Raw genomic sequence first — 21408 nt, 5'->3', positions numbered from 1 at the left:
GCAAGCCTGGAAGTGACTGAGGTACCAGTTTCTGAGGGGATATTAGGGTCCCAACTGGGGTCTTGTGGAGGGACAGCTTGGGCTCCAGTTGGGAATTGGAAGCCACCCAAGGGCTCACCCATGCCCTGGTAATGAAGTTGCTGTTCGTCCCCATATTTTTCAGTGGTGGCCAGGACCCCATGTTTCTCAGCCTCGGAGAGGGTTTGATTTAACAAGAGCATTAGGACATTTTGCAGAATCATTTCTACAAAGGCTGCAAAACAAAATGCTAGTACAGTCTTGTCTAAGCTGCAAAACAGGATGTTAGTACTGTTTTGTCTTAGCTGTCCTGACTCCACGTTTTCTTGTTGAGGACCCTGGCCCTGACTACTTAACTGTCCAACTAACTCCTAACATTATTACAATGAGACAAGGTTTATAGAAAGGGTTTTTTTGGTTTGATTTTTCTTTTAAGGGAATAAATGTGCTTAGGTTCCTTTTAAATAAAAGTATGCTTTGATGACAGTGGAAAATATTGAACATCTAGTCAATAATCCAACCAAAGAAATAAAATGTTCATGCTACCCCCAAAGGTAAAGACACCTGGCAAATCTTAATTATGTCACAAAAAGTCTAGAGGGTTATGTAAAAGAAATAAAGGCATTTGGGGATTTCTCAAGTTCCAGATGACTAGACGAAAATGCAAGTCATGAACTAAAGAATAATGATTGCAAACAATTATGTTTTTATGTACTGGGCACTATACACACTTCACATATATTACATTACAGTATCACAGTTCCTCTGCACTAACCAATAAATGAGCTCTATTCAGCCATTATAAATCATTAGACTGTGGCTCAAACAACCAGAGACACAATAGAAATGTGAGTTCCTAGATTTGGCAACTACTAAAAACAGTTTTTAGGACTATATTAGATGCTAATAGATCTACAGAAGCTAATTTTAAGTATATGTTGGAAATAAAACCTGAAGAAGCCTCAGCCTCTGCAGTATCATCATAGGCTAACAGTTTTACAAACTCATAAACATTAAATTAGTACAGAACAGTCTAAAAAAACTCTTTAAGAGGCATCCAGTCTCTTATAAGCTTCTTCGATGAAAGTTAACATATTCCTCGTCTGGGTTGAATTATGGAGAACATCCAAGTCCTTCAGAAGAGCGTTATGGTTTGGAATTAATGTCAAAATTTCTTTCTGTGGGTATAATAGTACAATTAGTTTAAAATTTTTTTTAAAACAGATATAATTGCCATATAACATCATAACATCATATTAGCTTCAGGTACACAACACAATGATGTGATATTTGTGTACACTGCAAAATGACCACCACAATAAGTCTAGTTAACATCTAGCACCATACATACATAGTTACAAATTCTTCTTGTGATGTGAACTTTTAAGATTTACTCTCTTAACAACTTTGCAATATACAAGACAGTGTCATTGACTACAGTCACTGTGTTCTACATTACATCCCCAAGACTGTTTGATTTTATAACTGCAAGTTTGTACCTTTTGACCACATTGACCCATATAAATAGTTCTTAACCTTTTATTATGAGAAATGTCAAATGTATGTTATTTAGAGAGAATGGTACAATAAACCTCAAATACCCATCACCCAACTTCAGTAATCATCAACTCATTCTTGTTCTTTCCAAACTGTATTATTCTGTTTTACCTCTGTCCATTCCCTTTCCTTTTACCTTAAGTGGACTACAGATAGGACTATTTTAAATTATTTTTGAGAAACTTGAAGACTTTCTACCACTATAAGCATTTACACTGTAATAGCTACTGGGAACCTGTGAAAACAGATACCAGTATACAGTCAACTACAAATAACACACTATTTCATGAAGAGTTATAGGCCACTGTTAGACGCATAAATAAACTCATCTATTGGAATTTACTTCCAGAAATCTATCCTAAGTTACAACCACACAAATACCTAAAGATATATATACAAGGGTATACTGAGCATTTTATGTAACTGCAACAATCATTTATTTCTACCAGTAATTCACGAATTATAGTATGGTACCTTCATCAATGGAATGTTACAGTTATTGACAAGAACGAGAGATCCACATGAAAGAAGTTCACAAATAAAGATGTTCGAACTATTCTGTCAAGTGAGAAAAACAATGTTGCCTAAAAACTTGTATCTTGGATTTCATTTGTTTTAAAAGAGGAAAAGGATATTATGGTTTTATATATGTGCTTCATAACTGATGATATAGTTGATATGGAAAATTGGCATTTACCTGAAGTGTGGGTGCTTTGAGACTCTTCTGAGAAAGTTCTGGAAGACAGAGTACCCCACTACTATCTATGTGAAACATCTAAAGTAGAAAAAGAAAGCTACAGATTATTTCAAAAGGCTAATTTCTCTCTTTTTACATTCAAAGTTGTCTTGCTGAGAGACAAGCATTAAAAAATTTATCCACTCTAGGAATGCATTATTAAACAATTACCTGTTTTACTTTCTCTTCTTCTTCTTCCACCTCACTTGTCAGAACTTGAATTTTGTTCTTTAGGCTCTGAATATTCCCAGTCATTGACTCTACGGTCTCTACTATTTTATCTATTTCTTCCTGAGTGAGAATCATAAAGTTAATGTTTTAAACTAAATACATTATTAAATGAAACCCAAATAGGTATTAATATACATATACATATTTTTTAAATACCACATATATGGAAACATTTTTGGAAGAAACTGGTAATTTTTTTTTCTTTCACAAAACAGACTTCCGAGAAACTAATTTACCAACATAATAATTCATTATAAGGAAATTTAATTTCCATGGAACAAGGAGATACAACCCACGTACAAGCATATTTCCTCAAAAACTCAGCAAAACTGCTATAATCAGAGATCCTGGAAGACCCGGTGAATGTAGCAGAGCCCAAGGACTGACGGCCTAAAAATCTCCTGTGCTTTGTCTATCCATCTCTAAATCACTACACACCCCTGGCAACCACTCATCTTTTTATTCTCCAGTTCTGCCTTTTCTAGCTTATCATATAGTTGCAATCATACAGTATGGGGCCTTTTCAGTTTGGCTTCTTCCACTTATGATTTATAATATGCACTTAAGGTTCCTCCATGTCTCTTAAGGGCCCAATAGCTCATTTCTTTTTAGTGGTGAATAATACTCCATTGTCTGAGGTACCACATTTATTTACCCATTCACCTAATGAAGGACATCTTGGTATTCCAACTTTTGGCGATTATGAATAAAGCTGCCACAAACATCCATGTGCAATATTGAAACATACATGTATAATATACCAAGGAGCATGATTGCTGTATCGTGTGGTAAGAGTAGGTTTCATTTTGTAAGACACTGCCAAACTGTATTCTAAACCGGTTGTACCATTTAGCATTCCCACCAGCTGTGAGAGTTCTTGTTCCACATCCTCATCTGCATTTGTTGTTGTCCATGTTCTAGATTTCGGCCATTCTAGTAAGTGCATATTAAGTCTCCTTTCATCTATAGTTTCCCACTCCAATTTTTTTGGTTCTTTCCAACTGATTTGTACAGGAAACTAGATAGTTTGCTTTGCAGAATTTGCCAGTCAGGTTTAACCTGTTCCTCGGTCCTGAATTTCCTGTGACTTGGTTTTTGGATTTAGAGAGTGCTGTCCAATACAAATGTGTGTTACCACATGTATTAGTTTACTGTGCCTGCCAAAACAAACTGCCACACACTTGGTGTCTGAAAACAGAAATTTATTCTCTCTCAGTTCTGGAGAGCAAATGTCCAAAGCAAGGTGTTGGCAAGGCAGTGCTCCCTCTGAAACCTCTGAGGGAGAATCCTCTCTTGCCTCTTCCAGCTTCTGATGGCTATCAGCATTCCTTGTGGCTGCTCACTCCAATTTCTGCATTTTTCACACAGCCTTTTCCTCCATGTCTCCTTCTCTTATTAAGGACATTTTTGTCTCTTTAAGGACACTAGTCTTTGTATTTGGGACCCACCCAAGATAATCCAGGATGATCTCATCTTGAGATCCTTAATTATATCTGGGAAGACTCTTTCCAAATAAGGGCACATTTGCGGGTTCCAGGGCTAGGACTTGGGGCCACTATTCAACCCACTATAGAGGGAATGAATAACAACAATGAATAAAGAAAACAGTTAATATAATAAGGACTAAAAATTTCCATTGTAGTTAAAAAAAATTATTTTGGTCCATTGCTTTGGTTATCTTCTTTGGGTATGCCTACCATACCTATGCCATATTTTCTATGCTGAGCTTTTACTTTGTCACTTTTTCTCAACTTTAAAAAAATGTTTCTTTTTGATTCTTAAAAATTTCTCCTTTATTTTACTATTTATTTTAAGCATTTATCTGTTGCATTTGCTTTAATTCTTCTAATTTAGTCTGCATATCTGAAAAGTTTTTTCTTTTACTTCTAATTTTTTCCTGAATTCTGTAGCTTCAGTTTTTAGTATTTCTAATACCGATTTATGATTTTTTTCCATACCCTCTACTGTTTTTCTGAATTTCTTTCAGTTTGCTTAAGAATTAGGTTAGTGTTCATCTGTTTTGTGAACACATGTTTTTGGCATGCTTTTGTTACCTGTGGATTGCTATTTTTTGTCCTTATTTTTATATTTTCTTATGCTAACTCTGGTTGTGAAATCCTATGGCTCTGTTCTTTTTTTTTTTTTTTTTTTTAAAGATTTTATTTATTTATTTGAGAGAAAGAATGAGAGAGAGAGAGCACATGAGACGGGGGAGGGTCAGAGGGAGAAGCAGACTCCCTGCTGAGCAGGGAGCCCGATGCGGGACTCGATCCTGGGACTCCAGGATCATGACCTGAGCGGAAGGCAGTCGCTCAACTGAGCCACCCAGGCACCCCTATGGCTCTGTTCTTATGCAGAGGTCCATAGGGATTAAAAAATTAAGCCCCAGCAGTTCCTATACCATCTTCTCAGTCTCAGAGACTTTGCTCACCACTGCCTTTTCTGTAGCACCGTCACTGAGTGAGGGAGCTCAATTAATACAACTTCTGTTACTTATTAGCTGATACAGGTTTTGAAAAGTCACCACCAAGAATAACTCTAGGCTTCTGTGGGAAAAGGCAGTGGTTCTAAGTAAGGCACATAACAGAAAACTGATGGATACAGACAAGACATACAAATTCCTAGTTCAAAGATTCTAGTAGGCCAGTGAAGAACTCTTATGCACAAAATGCAAACAGTGCTTCCATTGAGTAACTGGCTGTCAAGCAAGCAAACCATAGACTGTTGTAATGCTGTGATATAAGAAATGTGTATTTGGTCTTCATCTCTGGTTTCTGGCACAGAGCTTCTAAAATCCTTGTAATTTGTTGAGTGATTTGGGTGACAGTGGCATCTTTTGCTATTCATAATAAGCCTCTTTCTGGGGCACCTGAGTGGCTCAGTCGGTTGAGTGTCTGCCTTGGGCTCGGGTCCTGCTATCAAGCCCCATGTTGGGCTCCTTGCTCAGCGGGAGCCTGCTTCTCCCTCTGCCTGATGCTCCCCCTGCTTGTTATCTCTCTCTGTCAAATAAATAAATAAAATCTTAAAAAAAAAAATAAGCCTCTTTCAACCTTACCTGAGTTTATGCTAATGAATGATTCAGAGAGGATGAGGGCTGGTTGCCAGAGCAATCAACCACGTGATTACAGGGTTGGAACTTTCAGCCCCACTCCTTGATCTCTTGAGAAGGGGAGATTTAGTTAATAATCAATTCTGCCTGCCTGATGAAGCTTTCATAAAAATTCTAAACACTGGGTTCAGAGAGCTTCCAGGTTAGTGGAACACCTTGGGGCGCTGGTAGGACAACATACTTGAAGAGGCACAGAAGCTGTGTGCCCTTCCCCTATACCCTGCCCTATGTATCTCTTCCATTTGGCTGTTCTTGAATGTATCCTTTATAAAAAACTGGTAAATAGTAAGTAAAGTGCCTTCCTGAATTCTGTGAGTTGTTCTAGCAAATTACTGAACATGAGGAAGGGGTCATGGCAACACATGATTTATACTTGGTTGGTTAGAAGTACAGGAGGTGTAGAAGTACAACTGGCATCTGAAGTGGGGGGCAGTCTTGTGGGACTGAGCCCTTAACCTGTGTGGTCTGCACTAAATCCAGGTACTTAGTGTCAGAATTGGATGAAATTGTAGGACACCTAGCTGGTGTCTGCAGAGAACTGGAAAAGTGCTTCGTGAAAAACCCACACATTTGGTGTCAGAAGTGTTGAGGATAGAAAAAGGTTTTTTTCATTTAACTATATTTATGCTTTTTTCTGGAATACAGAAATGCCCCTCGGTATTACAAAAATCACACTATCATTTACTATCTTTGACTACTTTCAAGTGATTTACATGAGTATTAAATATTAAGATAACTTTGCCATTATCACACTTGAAAACCTTTTAAAATCACCTAAAAAAAAAAAAAGCCAAATTCACAAAAAAAGAGTAAGGAAGTGGTTACCAGGGGCTGGGGAGTGGAGAAAATAGGGAGCGGTTAGTAAAAGGTACAAATTTTCAGCTATAAGATGAATAAGGTGTGATGATCTAATGTGAAAAACAAGGTGATTATAACCGGTAACACTGTATTGTATACTTAAAATTTGCTGAGAGAGAACTTAAATGTTCTTAACACACACAAAATAAAAAATAAATAATGTGAGGTGATGGATGTGTTAATTTACCAGATGAGGGAATCCTTCACAGTGTGTACATATATCAAATCACTACAGTGTACACTTTGAATATCTTATAATTATAGCCCAATAAAGCTGAAATTAAAAAAAAACCTATGTCAATGACATCCAACTGTTCATTACATGGTGGAACTAGTGTCAGTGCTGAAAATATACTCTTGAAAAGTAGTAACGGGGATAAAAATTCAATATAATCTCACACTAGGAAGAAAGTGAGTTTCTATTTATCATATACGGAATTTATTAATTTATAATATACATAAATTATAATATATGTAATTAATTTATAATATATGTAAATTTGTTGCTCAGAGTCTAATCCACCCAGTGTTATTCTCAATCATATGGAAAAACTGGAATAAATTGTGATTTTTGAATTCTTAGAAATCCTTGGGGATGCATTCCTTGCATAAACTACTACCAACTCTATATTTTCTAAATTGCTCACAAAGACCTAAGGACCATTATCTACAAACTACTTTGAAATGGCTAAGAGATATATGGTCTAATCTAGTTTGGTTTTAATAACTACTTAATAAGCCCTGTAAGTTTGTTTCTCCTAACTGTTCAAGTATCCACTAATTAAAAGCCTGAAGTTAATCATGATACCTAATGTTATCTCCCATTATCTTCTACAAGATAGTGATCGAGAATCAGAATCTGCAGTTGGACTAAGATCTGCACTATAACTTTTTTTTTTTAAAAGATTTTATTTATTTATTTGACAGAGAGAGACACAGCAAGAGAGGGAACACAAGCAGGGGGAGTGGGAGAGGGAGAAGCAGACTCCCCACTGAGCAGAGAGCCCGATGCGGGGCTCCATCCCAGGACCCTGGGATCATGACCTGAGCTGAAGGCAGACGCTTAACGACTGAGCCACCCAGGCGCCCCTGCACTATAACTTTAAGCAATTTGTCTAAGGTTCAGCTAAAAATATGTCTCTTTTTCACATTTGTATAATGAGATCATATAGCACAGACCTCCTTAAGTTGTTTTGAGAGTTAAGGGATGTAGCTACAAGTGCCTAGAGCAGTACCTAGAACACAGAAAGCCCTCGTTACATGTTAGCCATATGATAATAACAACAACAATAATGAGTATATGCTCTTCTTGTCAATATGTTTTGAAATTCTTTAGCATTTAGTGATGAGTTCCTATAATTTGATAATCAAGAATAGAAGTTCAGTTAAAGTCAGGTGAAAAAAAAACAGAACTGCTACTTAATCACTAATATATTAGAAATACTTTTAACTTTAGAGGTTCAAAGTTTAGGTAAAGTTTTTACTCTGACAAAAAAAAAAAAAAAGAATTTAATGAAAACCCTGTTCTAAAATCTAGTATTTATTATTAGGAGAATATCATGATAATTTAAAAAATTTCTTATTCTCTTCCCCTTTCTCCTAACTCTCTAATTATGGACTCCCTGTTCAAATTTCATACCTGCAATAATGCCAGACCTTCTTCATTAGCTCTGTGCTGTGCCCTTTCCATTTTCAGTAGACTTGACACGTTAGTTAAATCATTCAGCTTTTTGGGAGGGACTTTAACGGTTTCACACAGTTGTAGCAATCTTAGGGATAAAAAAAAATAATTATGTTTACCTTTTTAGAACCATTATTTTATTTTATTTTTTTGTTTTGTTGTGTTTGAAATACTGCTGCCATCTTTTTTCTGTCCTCATATTCCCAAGGGCTATTACATTCTTTTATTAACAGTAGCTAACATTAGCAGTGACACCCATAAAAAGCCATGATACATTATCTTTTAGCCTTTCGATTTATTAAGATTTATCTCAAATCATGGGGCGCCTAAGTTGTTTCATGAAAGGAAAAATTTCTATTTTATACACTTATCAATTTTATTATATATATTTATACAATTTCATTTGTATATATTTTAAAATAAAACTTTCCTTGTATCTTCTGAATGTGTTTCCTAGACTACTATAGCACATAATTCTATCTTTATTGTGAATAGCTGTGTAAGAGATGAAACACTATTCTGTAATGACACTGGACTCTATATTTCAGTTGTCTTAGACAATGTGTCCAATGAAAAGAATCTCTGTATCAGTTACTCTAACAATGGTTTTAAAGATAAGTGAGTCCCACAGAGTTTAAAGCAAATAAAATGTTAAGATTAAAGTGCTTTGTTTAAAAGTACAATCAACATGTCTACGACCCAGCCATTGCACTACTGGGTATCTACCCCAAAGATACAAATGTAGTGAACCGAAGGGGCACTTGCACCCTAATGTTTATAGCAGCAATGTCCACAATAGCCAAACTGTGGAAAGAGCCAAGATGTCCACTGACAGATGAATGAATAAAGATGTGGTATATATATATACAATGGAATATTATGCAACTATCAAAAATTGAAATCTCGCCATTTGCAAAGACCTGGATGGAACTAGAGGGTATTATGCTAAACAAAATAAGTCAATCAGAGAAAGACAAGTATCATATGATCTCACTGATATGTGGAATTTAAGAAAGAAGGCAGAGGATCATAGGGGAAGAGAGGAAAAAATGAAACAAGAAGAAACCAGAGAGCGAGACAAACCATAAGAGACTCTTAATCTTAGGAAACAAACTGAGGGTTGCTGGAGGGGAGGGGGCGGGGATAGGGTGGCTGGGTGATGGTCATTGGGGAGGGTATGTGTTGTGGTGAGCGCTGTGTGTTGTAGAAGACTGATGAATCACAGACCTGTACTCCTGAAACAAATAATACATTATATGTTAATTAAAAAAAAAAACTGCATACTAGGCAAACTAAAAAAAAAAAAGACAATCAACATGAATACTGTGCAATATTAAAGTTAAGAAATCCTCTCTAAATATGTAAAAAAAGGAAAGAATAGAAGAAAAAAATAAAAAGAAAAAAAAAACAAATTAAAAACAGAAAAGTTAACAAAACACAACAAGGTTACAAAATTTTCCTTCAAACCAGGTTGATTAGATCGCCAATGGAAACTAACCTATTACTACCCTCACTGGTAGCAGGGAGCAATACAGCTTTCCTAAAAGCTTGTATTCTTGGATTCCAGGAGGAAGAGATCAAGGAGGAAAATCTAAATTTGGTTACTTCTTGCTAATAGCAACATTTTGGGGTTCTCAAAAACCCAACTACTTAAGATTTGCAGGCATAAATAGTGGAAAACAGAACACATCTTCCTAGGATCTTACTCAAAATATTACTTTTTGTAAAGAAAAAAAGTAGGCAATATAAAACGCACCAATCACAATTTTCATTAAACTGTTGGGATAAACTTCAGTTATCCAGTCATTAGGAAGGACATCACATTTAAGAATAAAAACCTAGGCACCTAGGTGGCTCAGTTGGTTAAGCACCCGAGTCTGGAGTTTGGTTCAGGTCATGATCTCAGGGTCCTGGGATCAAGCCCCCATGTCTGGCTCTGCACTCAGCATGGAGTCTGCTTGGGTTTCTCTCCCTCTGCCCCTATCCTCGCTTGCTCTTGATCTCTCTCTCTCTCTCTAAAATAAATCTTTAAAAAAAAAAGAATAAAAACCTGTGTGTATAAGTATTCCTAAGAGGAATAAGTTCTTGATTTCTTAACTAAAATAAAGATCCATTTATGAACAATTTCTTCTAAAAGTTTATTAAGTTAATTCTGTGAAAGGGTCACTCACTATTCAACATGTTCTAAATAGTGGTTAGATTTGTAGTATTCTTAAAAAATCTTATTAAAATAAAAGTGTAACATAAATACACCCTACTATGTCAAAAACACCTAATCATCATTCATAACAGTTTTCTATAGGGCAGACCCATGATCAGACAAACAAAACAGGGTTGCTAGTCAAACAAAATGGGTTAGCCACTACAGTTTTTAGAGAACATACTTTGGGAAAGTCTGCCCTATAGAAAAATTTTATGAATGATGATTAGGTGTTGTTGACATAGTAGAGTGTATTCATGTTACACTTTTATTTTAATAAGATTTTTTAAGAATCCTGCAAATCTAATTGTACTAAAATATTCTCATTTACACATCAAATAGGACTTACTTGTTTTCTATTAAAAGGCAATAAATAGCTTTTATTATGTATTATCTTATATACTGGCTTTTTAGTACACTCCTTCCTTTTTAATATTAGACTGTCATTCCTGTAAGTAGGTGGCAGGCCTGCTTCTAGCAGTCCTTTTTCAATCTCTTCAACCTCTCTACAAACTCCCACCTCCAACCACCCTTTCTGTTTTGCTACTATTGTTGAAACTATATTTAAAGTAAGCAGAATTTTTGCTTAGACTTCCCAAGAAGTCTACTAGCTCTAGTTTACTAGACTAGAAACTAGTAAACTAGACTAGACTAGAAATTAGTCTACTAGTTTCAGGCAAACCCAAAACTAAGATGTAGAACATTTTTCTATGAAAAGAAAAAGTCGGGTGCCTGGGTGGCTCAGTCAGTTAAGCGGCTTTGCTTTTGGCTCAGGTCATGATCTCAGGGTCCTGGGATCTACTCAGTGGGGAGTCTGCTTATCCCTCTCCTGCTGCCTCTTCCCCCACTCATGCTCTCTCTCTCAAATAAATAAATACAATCTTCAAAAGAAGAAAAGAAAAAATTCTGTGCAAATAGTAGTTACTGAAAATTACTGGCAGTGGTGTGACTTTAAGAGCACTTGAAAAGAAACTTCCATTTGTGACTTGCCATAAGATGAAGAGCAGTAATACCATGAAAATCACACTTGCTACTTATGAAAATAATATAATACAATATTGAAATGAAAACACAGTAATGGAATAAATCTCAGATAAGAATGGTAAACGATTAACTTCAAATTGCTCAAAATGAAGATGGAGTTAAAGCGGACAAAATATTTTTTCAAATCCCACTACAAAAAAATGAACTGTAGAAGCAGGCATTTTGTGATTTTCAGACTTTATTTTTATAAATTCTCTTAACTGACTTCATAACTGCATGCAGCAGTTTAGAATATACATTCCCAAGTCATTCACCTTCTTAAAATTACAACAAAAATAACAACAAAAAAACCCCAGAATGAAAGAAAAACTTTTATATCCCACACATGTCTATTCTGGTAACCTAGAAACAGATTAGACTTCTACTAATTTTATTTTAAATATATTTTTATATTTATTTTATAGTTTATAAAAACATTCTATTGCATAACTACATTACCTTTTCTTCAGATAGTTAAGATGATACTGAACTCGTTCATTTTCTCCAATATTGTTACTCAAAATTGCTCTAGAAAAAAAAAAAAAAGATTGAATAAATACTAGTTTGAAACACAATGAATATAATGTGTTTACTTTTTCTCCCTGCTTTCTTTCAAGTGCCCCTCCTCACTAGCCAGGTAGAATCAATCACTTTTTATTTTTAAAGATTTTATTTATTTATTTATTTGACAGAGAGAGAGACAGTAAGAGACGGAACACAAACGGGGAGTGGAAGAGGGAGAAGCAGGCTTCCTGCTGAGCAGGAAGCCCGATGCGGGGCTCGATCCCAGGACCCTGGGATCATGCCCTGAGCCGGAGGCAGACCCTTAATGACTGAGCCACCCAGGTGCACCCACTTTTTATTTTATATCAAACACACTTTTTTTTTCCATGTTTTATTCCTGATTTTATTGGGAAAGCCTCTAGGATTTTGTCATTATGTATAATACTTGCTGTGGGTTCCAGGTAGACATTCTTTGTCATGTTAAGAAAGCATCCTTACATTTCTGTTCTTTAAAGAGTTTTATTTATTTTTGTTTTGTTTTGTTCTTAAATATGGAATTGGTATTGAATTCAGCAAATGGTTTAAAACAGATATTAAAATATCATATTATGTTTTCCTAATTTAATCTGTCATGTTGTTTTGACAGCTTTCCTAAAGTAATCTTCAGGTTCCTAAACTAAACTCTATTTGTTTAGTGTTAATTATTCTTTAGATATACATTTGGATTCTATTTCTAGTTTAGGAATTCTACATCTATATTATAAGTGAAAGGGGTTTAACAGTATTCAGGGTGTGTGCTTGTATGTACATTCTATTTTTTCAGGTTTTGATATCAGGATTATAATTTTATAAAATGAAAATAGTTTGCCACTATTTTTTGTCTGTTTCTTTCATACATTTATTTATTGAAATACGATTTTAAGCAAAGGTACAATCAAAGTTCTTCTTATTACATTCTATAATTGTAATTAATTTAGATGAGTTCAGCTTCTTGATGGCAGAATCCTGTCTTATTTTCTTTGTATCCCCACCATGGCAGCTTATATATAAAGTGTCAATTGGAACTCAACTTCTTAAAGTATCCCTAGTGATAGAACAAGTTTAAAGTTTATAGATAGCAGGTCATGCCACACAGACTTCATTTTTCTTTCACTGATGGAATCCTAAGCTTCTGAAATTAACGACTTCCTGCAAAACACCCTATCACCATAAAATAAATAATGACATTTAAAAGGAAATGTTTCTAAGGAAATATGTTTCTATGGAAAACATATAAGTAGAAATCAAGGATGAAATGCAAAAATTTCATACTTACATTATTACTGAGTCCATCATAGTTTGTAAGTGCTCTCTACTACTCTCTGAAAGAGGCTGCCAGGTTTTTCTCTTGTTGGATGCTATCTTAACCCGTTTTAGATTAGTATGCTCTGTTTGTCTTGTTACTGGTGAAGGAAGAGACTCTGGTCAATCTTGAAATTTTATGTTTTTACTTAAAAAGTGATTCAAGTATAAATTTATTTTAAAAAGCTAATAGAAGTATGAGAACCAAAATATTATAAGACTGCATAAACTATTTAATTTCCTTTTTATTGCACAGACATAATATGCCAGTCATTGAATATGCTTATGCTGTCTAATATTATGTTAACTAAAATATTATTAGCTGATACTGCAGATACAAACCCAAGACAATTCTAAATGAAGAAGCAGGCTACAATTATTAGGATTCAATATAAAAGTCTGATTCCCAGAAATGACCTAAATTAAAGAGCTTCATTGAGAAGACTAGAAAGCTATTTCTACCAAATGTTAAATGGCAACTGGAACAAAATACTCAGGGTCTACTTGGTTATTGGTATTGTTCTACTTATAAGAGATAAACAAAGGAGATACACTATTGGCTCATATATAGATTAGTTTTGGAGAGAAGGGAGACTAAGTAATTTTAATTACAGGTACGCAAAGCATTACAAAAGAAAAAGTGCACCATGAACTATGGAAGTATAAAACCAGGGAACCTAGCTTGGTGTTGGTGAGGAGAGAAAGGGAATTCTTAGATGAAGTGATGCCTAAGGAAAGATGACCACTCCATACTAACTTATTACAAACAAAATTAGACAGTAGCCCCAAACTAATCCATGCAATGGTGGTAGGACAGAAGCACATCTGTTTTAAAGAGAAATCAGTAGGGTGTCTATATATCTTAGATCAGTAATAATTCAGATTGTGGGACACTTTGATTTTCTCTAGTTCCTATCAATTTAGAACCTTACACAATATTTTGCTAGAGGCGGTAAGTGAAATTTCAGTTGACCAAAATTACTGACTAACCAGTACTACTTATTCTTGCAAAAATGAGAATGCAGCTGTTTATTACTTTCTTTTGCTTTTTTTAAAAAAGATTTATTTATTTGAGAGAGAGAGAGAGAACATACATGGGGTGGGGAGGGAGGGAGAGAGAGTGAAAGTCCCAAGCATACTCCTCGCTGAGCGCAGAGCCGACATGGAGCTGGATCTCACTACCCTGAGCCAAAATCAAGAGTCAGACACTCAACTGACTATGCCACCCAGGAGCCCCTAGTATCTTTTGCTTTTGTACAGCTCATAAACAAGATGCTGAGAATTTTTTTATGAATACAGACATCTTGAGACAGACAAATTAAACAAGATATAGAAAATAAATACCTTCAGAAGGCAGATGCTTTGGATTTTTATTTTTTGCTATGTTTCTAACCTAGAGAGAAAAACGCACACATAATTAAACATCAGATAAAAAGACACTACCTTTGCAATATATTTCTCATGTATGTTGTAGAGTATTCATATATCTTCTGGCTAGATAGAAAAAGTATATTGCTACTTCTACAGAGAAAGGGTGTGTATTTCTAACAGGCAGAGGATATACTAAAGTAATTCCTGGACAATGGTAATAATGTACAATAGAATTCCATATAGTGTCAAATATATATTTTTTTAAGATTTATTTTTATTTATTTTAGAGAGAGTAAGAGAGAGAGCTTGCAAGTGGGGGTAGGGGCAGAGAGAGAGAATCTTTCAAGCAGACTCCCCGCTGAGCAAAGAGCCCTACTCAGGTCTTGATCCCATGACCCAGGAGATCATGACCTGAGCCAAAATCAAGAGTGGAATGCTTAACCGACTGAGTCATCCAAGTGCCCTGTGTCAAAGAGTATGTTAAAGAAATCATTAGTCATTTTGCCTATGAAATAGTGTTACATACTTTACCTGCAAAAAACATAGGCACTGCCTAATATAGGATAAATCACAACAAAATTTTTACATTTTAAATATTCTTTTGTAAGAGAGGGGCGAAATTATGGTAGAAAGAAGCTAATTCCTCCCAAGGTAATTCTTCTCTGTTAATAAAAATCTCTTTCACCAACTGACAGATTTTAAGTAAGGCGTATACACTTTACTCCTAGTCTTCACATTCAAACACCTTAGCAATGTCCCACGACCCCCTCCTCAACAAAGAATTCTCTGATTAGTATCTTTAGAAATTGAAATAAACAATTTTCATCTGAGAATTTTTACAAATTATGTTGCAACAACTGCCACATAACTTGTACTCAAACTGACCTTTAGTCTTCACATACTCCTTTACATAGAACAAATGACATTTTTAATCAAAAAGTTCTGAATGATAAACTCAATATTTTCATTACCTTTTTCTCTGGTAACTCCATTTCCTCATCATCATTTTTTCTTTTTGGGTTTCTTTTTAACTGTTGAGACCTTTTCTTGGAAGAACTTGCTTTGCTAGACATCTTAATCTAAACAGAACAATTTTAACAGTGCTTCAAAAAATCTGTGAAGATAAAAAGGACACAAAAATAAGCTTAAGCTTGCAGAATATTTTGTTAAAAAGAACTACCTATAGGGACGCCTGGGTGGCTCAGCCGGTTAAGCGGCTACCTTTGGCTCAGGTCATGATCCTAGGGTCCTGGGATTGAGTCCCACATAGCCTCCTTGCTCGGCGGGGAGACTGCTTCTCCCTCTGCCTGCCACTCCCCCTGCTTGTGCTTACTCTCTCTCTCCAATAAAAAAAAGAAAAAAGAACTACCTATAAATGTTCCAAATTTGCTTTAAAAAAATCATAATGAAAGTTTTGGGGAAGTATTGTTTTTAGAACACTTAAACATATTTTAAAACAAGTAACACTGATTATTATTGAAGTATGTATCTAATTCAATTTCATTCCTAGAAATTTCTTCTATTTTTATGGCTTTAAAAAAATCATGTGAAAGTGCTTTTGCATCTCTTACTTTATACTCCACCATACAATAACATTATCTCCATGTTTAGACCCAAGAAAATGGAAATATAAAGTATTAAATTGTTTTACTCTGGTCACAGATAATATTAATTTGAAGAGTAATACTCAGGTCTTCTTATTTTAAGCCTAATGGATTTCTCATTCGACTTATGCCAAGGATGAAAGGAGATAATCTTTAGGGTCCATACTATGAATCTATGCTGTGGAAATTCAAGTGAAAAAGTCACTCATAAGGATTTAAGCTACAACTCTGCCTGAACTATTTGCATTTTAAAAAAGCTCAGTAGTATAATGATTATTCTGTCCTTCCACAAATTACAAAACAGACACAGGAGTGTGGATGATTTCGATGACAAAATTTAAGTCCTTCATCACCAAATAGTCCTTTATCACCAAACTCATTACTGTTAAAAGGAACAGAGGAATAGAATGTTTATTCTTGCTTTAGGCCATAAGGAGTAGATAGCTTAGAAGTTAGGTACAGTATACATAGAGGAGTGTGTGTGTGTGTGTGTGTGTGTGTGTGTATGTATGTACAGGCATACCTCAGAGATATTGCAGGTTCCATTCTAGATGACAGCTAAAGCGAATATTGCAATAAAGCAAGTCAAATGAAATTTTTGGTTTCATTTGCATGTAAAAGTTATGTTTATGTTATACTGTAGTCTATTAAGTGTGCAATAGTATTATATCTAAAAAAACAATGTACATACCTTAATTAAAACAGCTTTATGGTTGAAAAATGCTAACTATCATCTGAGCTTTCAGCAAGTCAATCACTGATCACAGATCACCCTAACAAATATAATAATAATGGAAGAGTTTGAAATCTTGCAAGAATTCCCAAAATGTAACAGACAGAAAGTGAGCAAATGCTGTTGGAAACATGGAGCCAAAAGACTTGCTGAAGTGGGATTGCCACAAACCTTCAATCTGTAAAAAACACAGTATCTGTGAAGCACGATAAAAATGAGGTATGCCCATATACACATACATACATATATGTAGTATATACATCTTATTTATATATATATAAATGTTTTCTAGGCATATACAGCTAGATACATACCAGTCACCATTCCTTTTCTAAAAATTCAGAGTTAAATAGATTAATAGTTTATATATGCAGATTGAGAGACAATAAAGGAGTTAATTTGGATAAATCTATTTCTTCACATTTTAAAAGGTAAAGGTTCAAGCTTTTTTTTCAGTAAGATTAACAAAAATGGAGGGAAATAATTAATTGAAAGATCACCACTATACTTGGGGACTACATGTAAGATCAGTTACAAAAAGCTCTGGTAAATTACACTTTACCCTGCTCTTGAACAATGTGGTACTCTACACCCAGTTAATGTTAGATTCCTGAGATGCCTAATTCTTTCAACGTGACATCCATGCCCTTATCCTTCCCTGACTTAAAAACCAATCCACATGACAGTTTCACTTGTGGGCCTCTCCTGGAAGGGTTACGATACATATAGCAGTACAGGTTTTTCAATGAAGAAGGTGAGGGAGCAAGTGAGGGCTGAAATTTAGTCCTCACTCCATTTGGTAAATTAAAAATGGTGCAAATTCCTTCTTACTCCTATTATTGAGAGATGGAGTCTATGTCCCTTTATCTTAAATCTTGGCAGACTCTGTAGCTGTTTGAGCAGTAGAATATGGTGGAAATGATTCTGTACTAGTTTACTGGCCTAAACATGAAGAGACCGGCAGCTGCAACATCCTCATGTTTGAAATATTTGCTCTTGGAACCCAGCTACCATGCTATGAGGAAGGCCAACATGGAGAGGAACTGAAAGCCCCAGGCAAAAGCCCCAGCTGAACTCCCAACCAATAGCCAGTACCAACTTGCCAGCCTGGTACATGTACCTGAGCCAATATGCTGCAGCTGACCCTGCATGGAAAAGACATGAGTCAGCCCTACCAAGTTGTTTCTGATCCCGAATTCTGGAACAAATAAATAATTTTTTTAATTAAAAAAATTTAAAAATCCTTCCCCAATACCTACTACACAACATCCAACTCTACCATGTCATTTATAGTTCTTAAAAATCTAGCCCTGCCTAGCTTTCCATACTCTCTCCCACTACTCCTTATAAGACTCTCTCTAGCTAGATTTGATGATTTCCCAAACACACTTTGAGTAATGCATACACTATGCCCTCCACCTGAGCTGCTCTCCTCTCCTGTCTCTGCCCACCCTCCCAGAGCATGAGCCACTTGCTCTTCATGCCTCCTAACCACTCCACTCCACTCTAAAAGTCTGTGGGCGCTTCTGGTGTCTAACTCTCAGCTGGCACTTATTTATAGTTTGGTTCTATTAATCAGTTTTTCTTGATATTCTTTATTCAAAAACATGTAATTTAGTGCTACTTCAAATTTGACTCACAAACTACTATAGTGCCTTTAAATATAGAAACTGACAATATTCATTTAGAAACTTTTATCATAATTTGGCAAAAATTTTATGTATGTTGAATCTGATCATAAAATAATTGGTTTTTCTTTTTAAATGTCATTTTCCCAGTAATTTGTTAAAAAAAAAAACAAACCCACCACCTTCTTTTTTAGAGATGTTTTAGGTTCACAGCAAAATCAAGCAGCAAGTATATAGAGTTCCCATATACCCCCTGTACCCCCAGCTTTCTCCACTACCAACATCCCACACCAGAGTGGTACATTTGCCATAATTCATGAACTCCCACTGACATATCCTATCACCCAAAGTCTGTATTTTACAGTAGGGTTCATTCTTGGTGTTATATACTCTATGGGTTTGACTAGCAATTAATTTTTGGTTGTACTGTATGAAAGAATCAGTTGCAGCTGATTAAAAATTAAAAAAAAAAAGCTGTTTCTTTACTAGCGGCAATACGAGCTGCACCATTTTCACTGATACCTACTTAAGCCAATAAACCATAGCACAAAAAGTTTCTAAAGCTCGTTACTATCAACATTTTGGATGGAGTAACTCTTTGTTGTGAGGGCTGTCCCATGAACTGTATTCTGGTCTTTAGTTGCTAGTACCCTCCCTTCCCCAAGGTGTGACAACCAAAACTGTCCCCAGACATTATTAAATGTCTCCTGGTGTGAAGGTACCGCAGATTGAGAACCGCTGCCAAGAGCAAGTCAGGAATAAAGATGAATGGCCTGGTTCCAAATCCTGGCTCTGCCATTTAACTAGCTGTACAGCCGCAGGCAAGTAAATTTGTTCAATTTCCCCACTGGTAAAATGGGTTAAAGTTAAAAGCACCAACATTAAAGGCTTTTGTGAAGCTAAAATTTTGTACAGAATACATAAAGTGCCTAGAACAATACTTGGGACATAGTAAGAATTCAATAAGTCACAATGTTCTATTACTACTGGGCCAGTTGTAAAGGAACTAGAATAGAAATTTTAATGTAAATGTAAAATGAATAGAAATTTTGCCCTGCTTTAGATCCACAGGAAACCATAGCCCAGTGACAGTGGGTAGAGACAGATATGAAAACAATTACTATAAAATTATATATCATGTGACAAAAATTATAAAACAAAAATGAGTGGATGATTCAGATTGATGTGTATGCGTGTGTGGGGGGGGGAATGATATACGGTATTCAGAAAAAAAAAAAGTAACACGGTAATTACATTTTGAAATATTTAGCCAGAAGGATCGGGAATGAAGTATTTAAGAGAAAGCAGCAAAAGCCTGATGGCAGAACAGTTGGAAAGAAACTGGTCTGTTCGGGCACAGGGAAAATTCAGCGAGACTTGAATGTGTATGGGAGTAAGGGACAGAAACAAGATTGGAACAGTAGTTTGCGGCCAGACTATATACTACAGTAAAGAATTTACTCCTTATTCCGTAGGAAACAGGGAGGCATCCTAACTTGTCTTATTTTTCTTACCGGTTTGCTGAAATTCGTGGAAACCAAGTCTCTCAATCTAGGCCTCAGTGTAAGCACACAGGGCAAGCACTAAGTCTGGCGAAACACAAATAACGCAATGTTTACCTCCTGACAAATGCCTCGGGATAGCAACGCTGCCGGCCGCAGTTACGTCAATGCCCAAAGACACTAATCTCTAAGGCTGCACTTCGCACCACTATGGGCCACGGGAGATTAAGGAAAAAGAACTAGGATGAAGATGAATTGGGGAAAGGAGGGAAGAACCCAGGAACCAGGTGCGGCTTCACTACATCCTAGCAAATCAAATATATCAATCCTTGGCCCCGAAGGGCAGATATGGAAAATCCATTTGGAAAATCACCTCACGCTCCTGAGATACAAGCCGCGGAGTCTGCCACAATCCCTTTGGCCGCAAAACTCATGCCGCAAGATGGATCCACCAGCGGTTTAAAAGCTTTCACTGATCACCGACGACACCTCTTCAATCCTCCAGGGAGCCACTGCCAGAGCAATTCGCGCCCAAACCTTTGAAAAACAGAGGAGGCCCGGAAGTGGGCGGGTAGAAGCCGGAAATGCGGGTGGAAGAGGCGGGCATCTTGGTACAGTCCCAACGTCATCAAAAGCGCGCCCACGGGAGCGCGATGAGATTGGCTGCAGGGAGGGCGGTGTCGGCCTACGCCCCCTGACTTCTCCAGCTGGCTTTTGCGCAAGGTCAGTGAGGGCTTCGGCTGTGTGGACCTCTGGCTCTCAGGGCTTGGAGCTCCGAAGTCCAGCCGCCCTCTTCCACAGCCGAGGTCAGAGACAGGCCGGCCAGTGAGTAAGACTGTGCACCTCGAGATACGTCAGCCTTTCAACTCCCTCCATTCTTCTGGCTCCTCTCTCCCCACTTACCCCGTCCTCTGAGCCTGTCCTTTTTCTCTTCCCACCTTCCTTATTTACCTTCCCACTGTGACGGCACCCTGCTCTCCTCTACCTTCTCCTTGGGTTTAGATTCTCCACCGACCTCTCACTTTCAGCGTGGTGTGTGGGAATTAGGAGGTACTGCTGGAAGGAAGGTGCTTGTTCGCCTCAGAGGCCATGTCGCCATCTTCCCTGGCCACCCCAGCACCCCTAGGTTCCGCTAGGCAGAGGGCGCTTGCAAGATGACGCGGGGGTGCTCTGGCTCCACAGCTGCCTCCCCTCTAGGCTGCGGCTCTTGTTACTGTGAGTTTTTTTTTGTAAGAGGTGGCAGGACTGAAGGTGACTTTCTGTATACAGGTGGCGGTAAGGGTGAGAGGTGAAATAGGAAAGACAGGTCTAA

General features: G+C 36.6%; 2 protein-coding genes across 7 annotated transcripts in view; one reads left to right on the top strand and one right to left on the bottom strand.

Annotated features, from left to right (window-relative positions):
* Positions 1–703: 703 nt before the first annotated feature.
* Positions 704–21234, bottom strand: CENPQ (centromere protein Q). 3 transcript variants are annotated; one of them, XM_081828407.1, is made up of 11 exons: positions 21048–21234; positions 20470–20633; positions 20109–20183; positions 15601–15743; positions 14603–14651; positions 13233–13359; positions 11873–11941; positions 8149–8278; positions 2483–2602; positions 2273–2350; positions 704–1196 (listed from the first exon to the last, which is right to left on the bottom strand). In XM_081828407.1, exons 4-11 carry the CDS (start codon positions 15700–15702, stop codon positions 1065–1067), a joined length of 807 nt encoding a protein of 268 aa, XP_081684533.1. In that variant the 5' UTR covers positions 15703–15743; positions 20109–20183; positions 20470–20633; positions 21048–21234; the 3' UTR covers positions 704–1064. The 3 variants fall into 3 exon arrangements, with proteins under 3 accessions (XP_081684533.1, XP_081684531.1, XP_081684532.1); XM_081828405.1 differs by lacking the exon at positions 20109–20183 and having other exon boundaries at positions 21048–21232; XM_081828406.1 differs by lacking the exons at positions 20109–20183; positions 20470–20633.
* The window catches only part of MMUT (methylmalonyl-CoA mutase), a 39224-nt gene continuing 38580 nt past the window's right edge, over positions 20765–21408 (top strand). Inside the window, exon 1 of one of the 4 annotated variants that reach the window (XM_081828404.1) lies at positions 20765–20921. The gene's annotated coding sequence lies outside the window, so the exon portion shown is untranslated. Of the gene's footprint in view, positions 20926–21408 lie in introns of all 4 variants that reach the window. The other 3 variants (XM_081828400.1, XM_081828401.1, XM_081828403.1) reach the window with 3 other exon arrangements.

The sequence above is a fragment of the Leptonychotes weddellii genome, chromosome 8 (assembly GCF_054177405.1).
Source record: "Leptonychotes weddellii isolate Sample4059 chromosome 8, ASM5417740v2, whole genome shotgun sequence".
In the NCBI taxonomy this organism is placed as follows: Eukaryota; Metazoa; Chordata; class Mammalia; order Carnivora; family Phocidae; genus Leptonychotes; species Leptonychotes weddellii.
The sequence above is the reverse complement of the archived record's forward strand: the minus strand, read 5'-3'. Positions and strand labels throughout refer to the sequence as shown.

Excerpts from the sequence above, each read along its gene's own strand:
- CENPQ (XM_081828407.1), bottom strand. The coding sequence starts at position 15,702 with ATGTCTAGCAAAGCAAGTTCTTCCAAGAAAAGGTCTCAACAGTTAAAA. Across the intron at positions 14,652-15,600 it reads TGGAGTTACCAGAGAAAAAG|GTTAGAAACATAGCAAAAAA; the intron begins GTAATGAAAATA and ends TTTTCTCTCTAG. Across the intron at positions 8,279-11,872 it reads CTTAACTATCTGAAGAAAAG|ATTGCTACAACTGTGTGAAA; the intron begins GTAATGTAGTTA and ends TTTATCCCTAAG.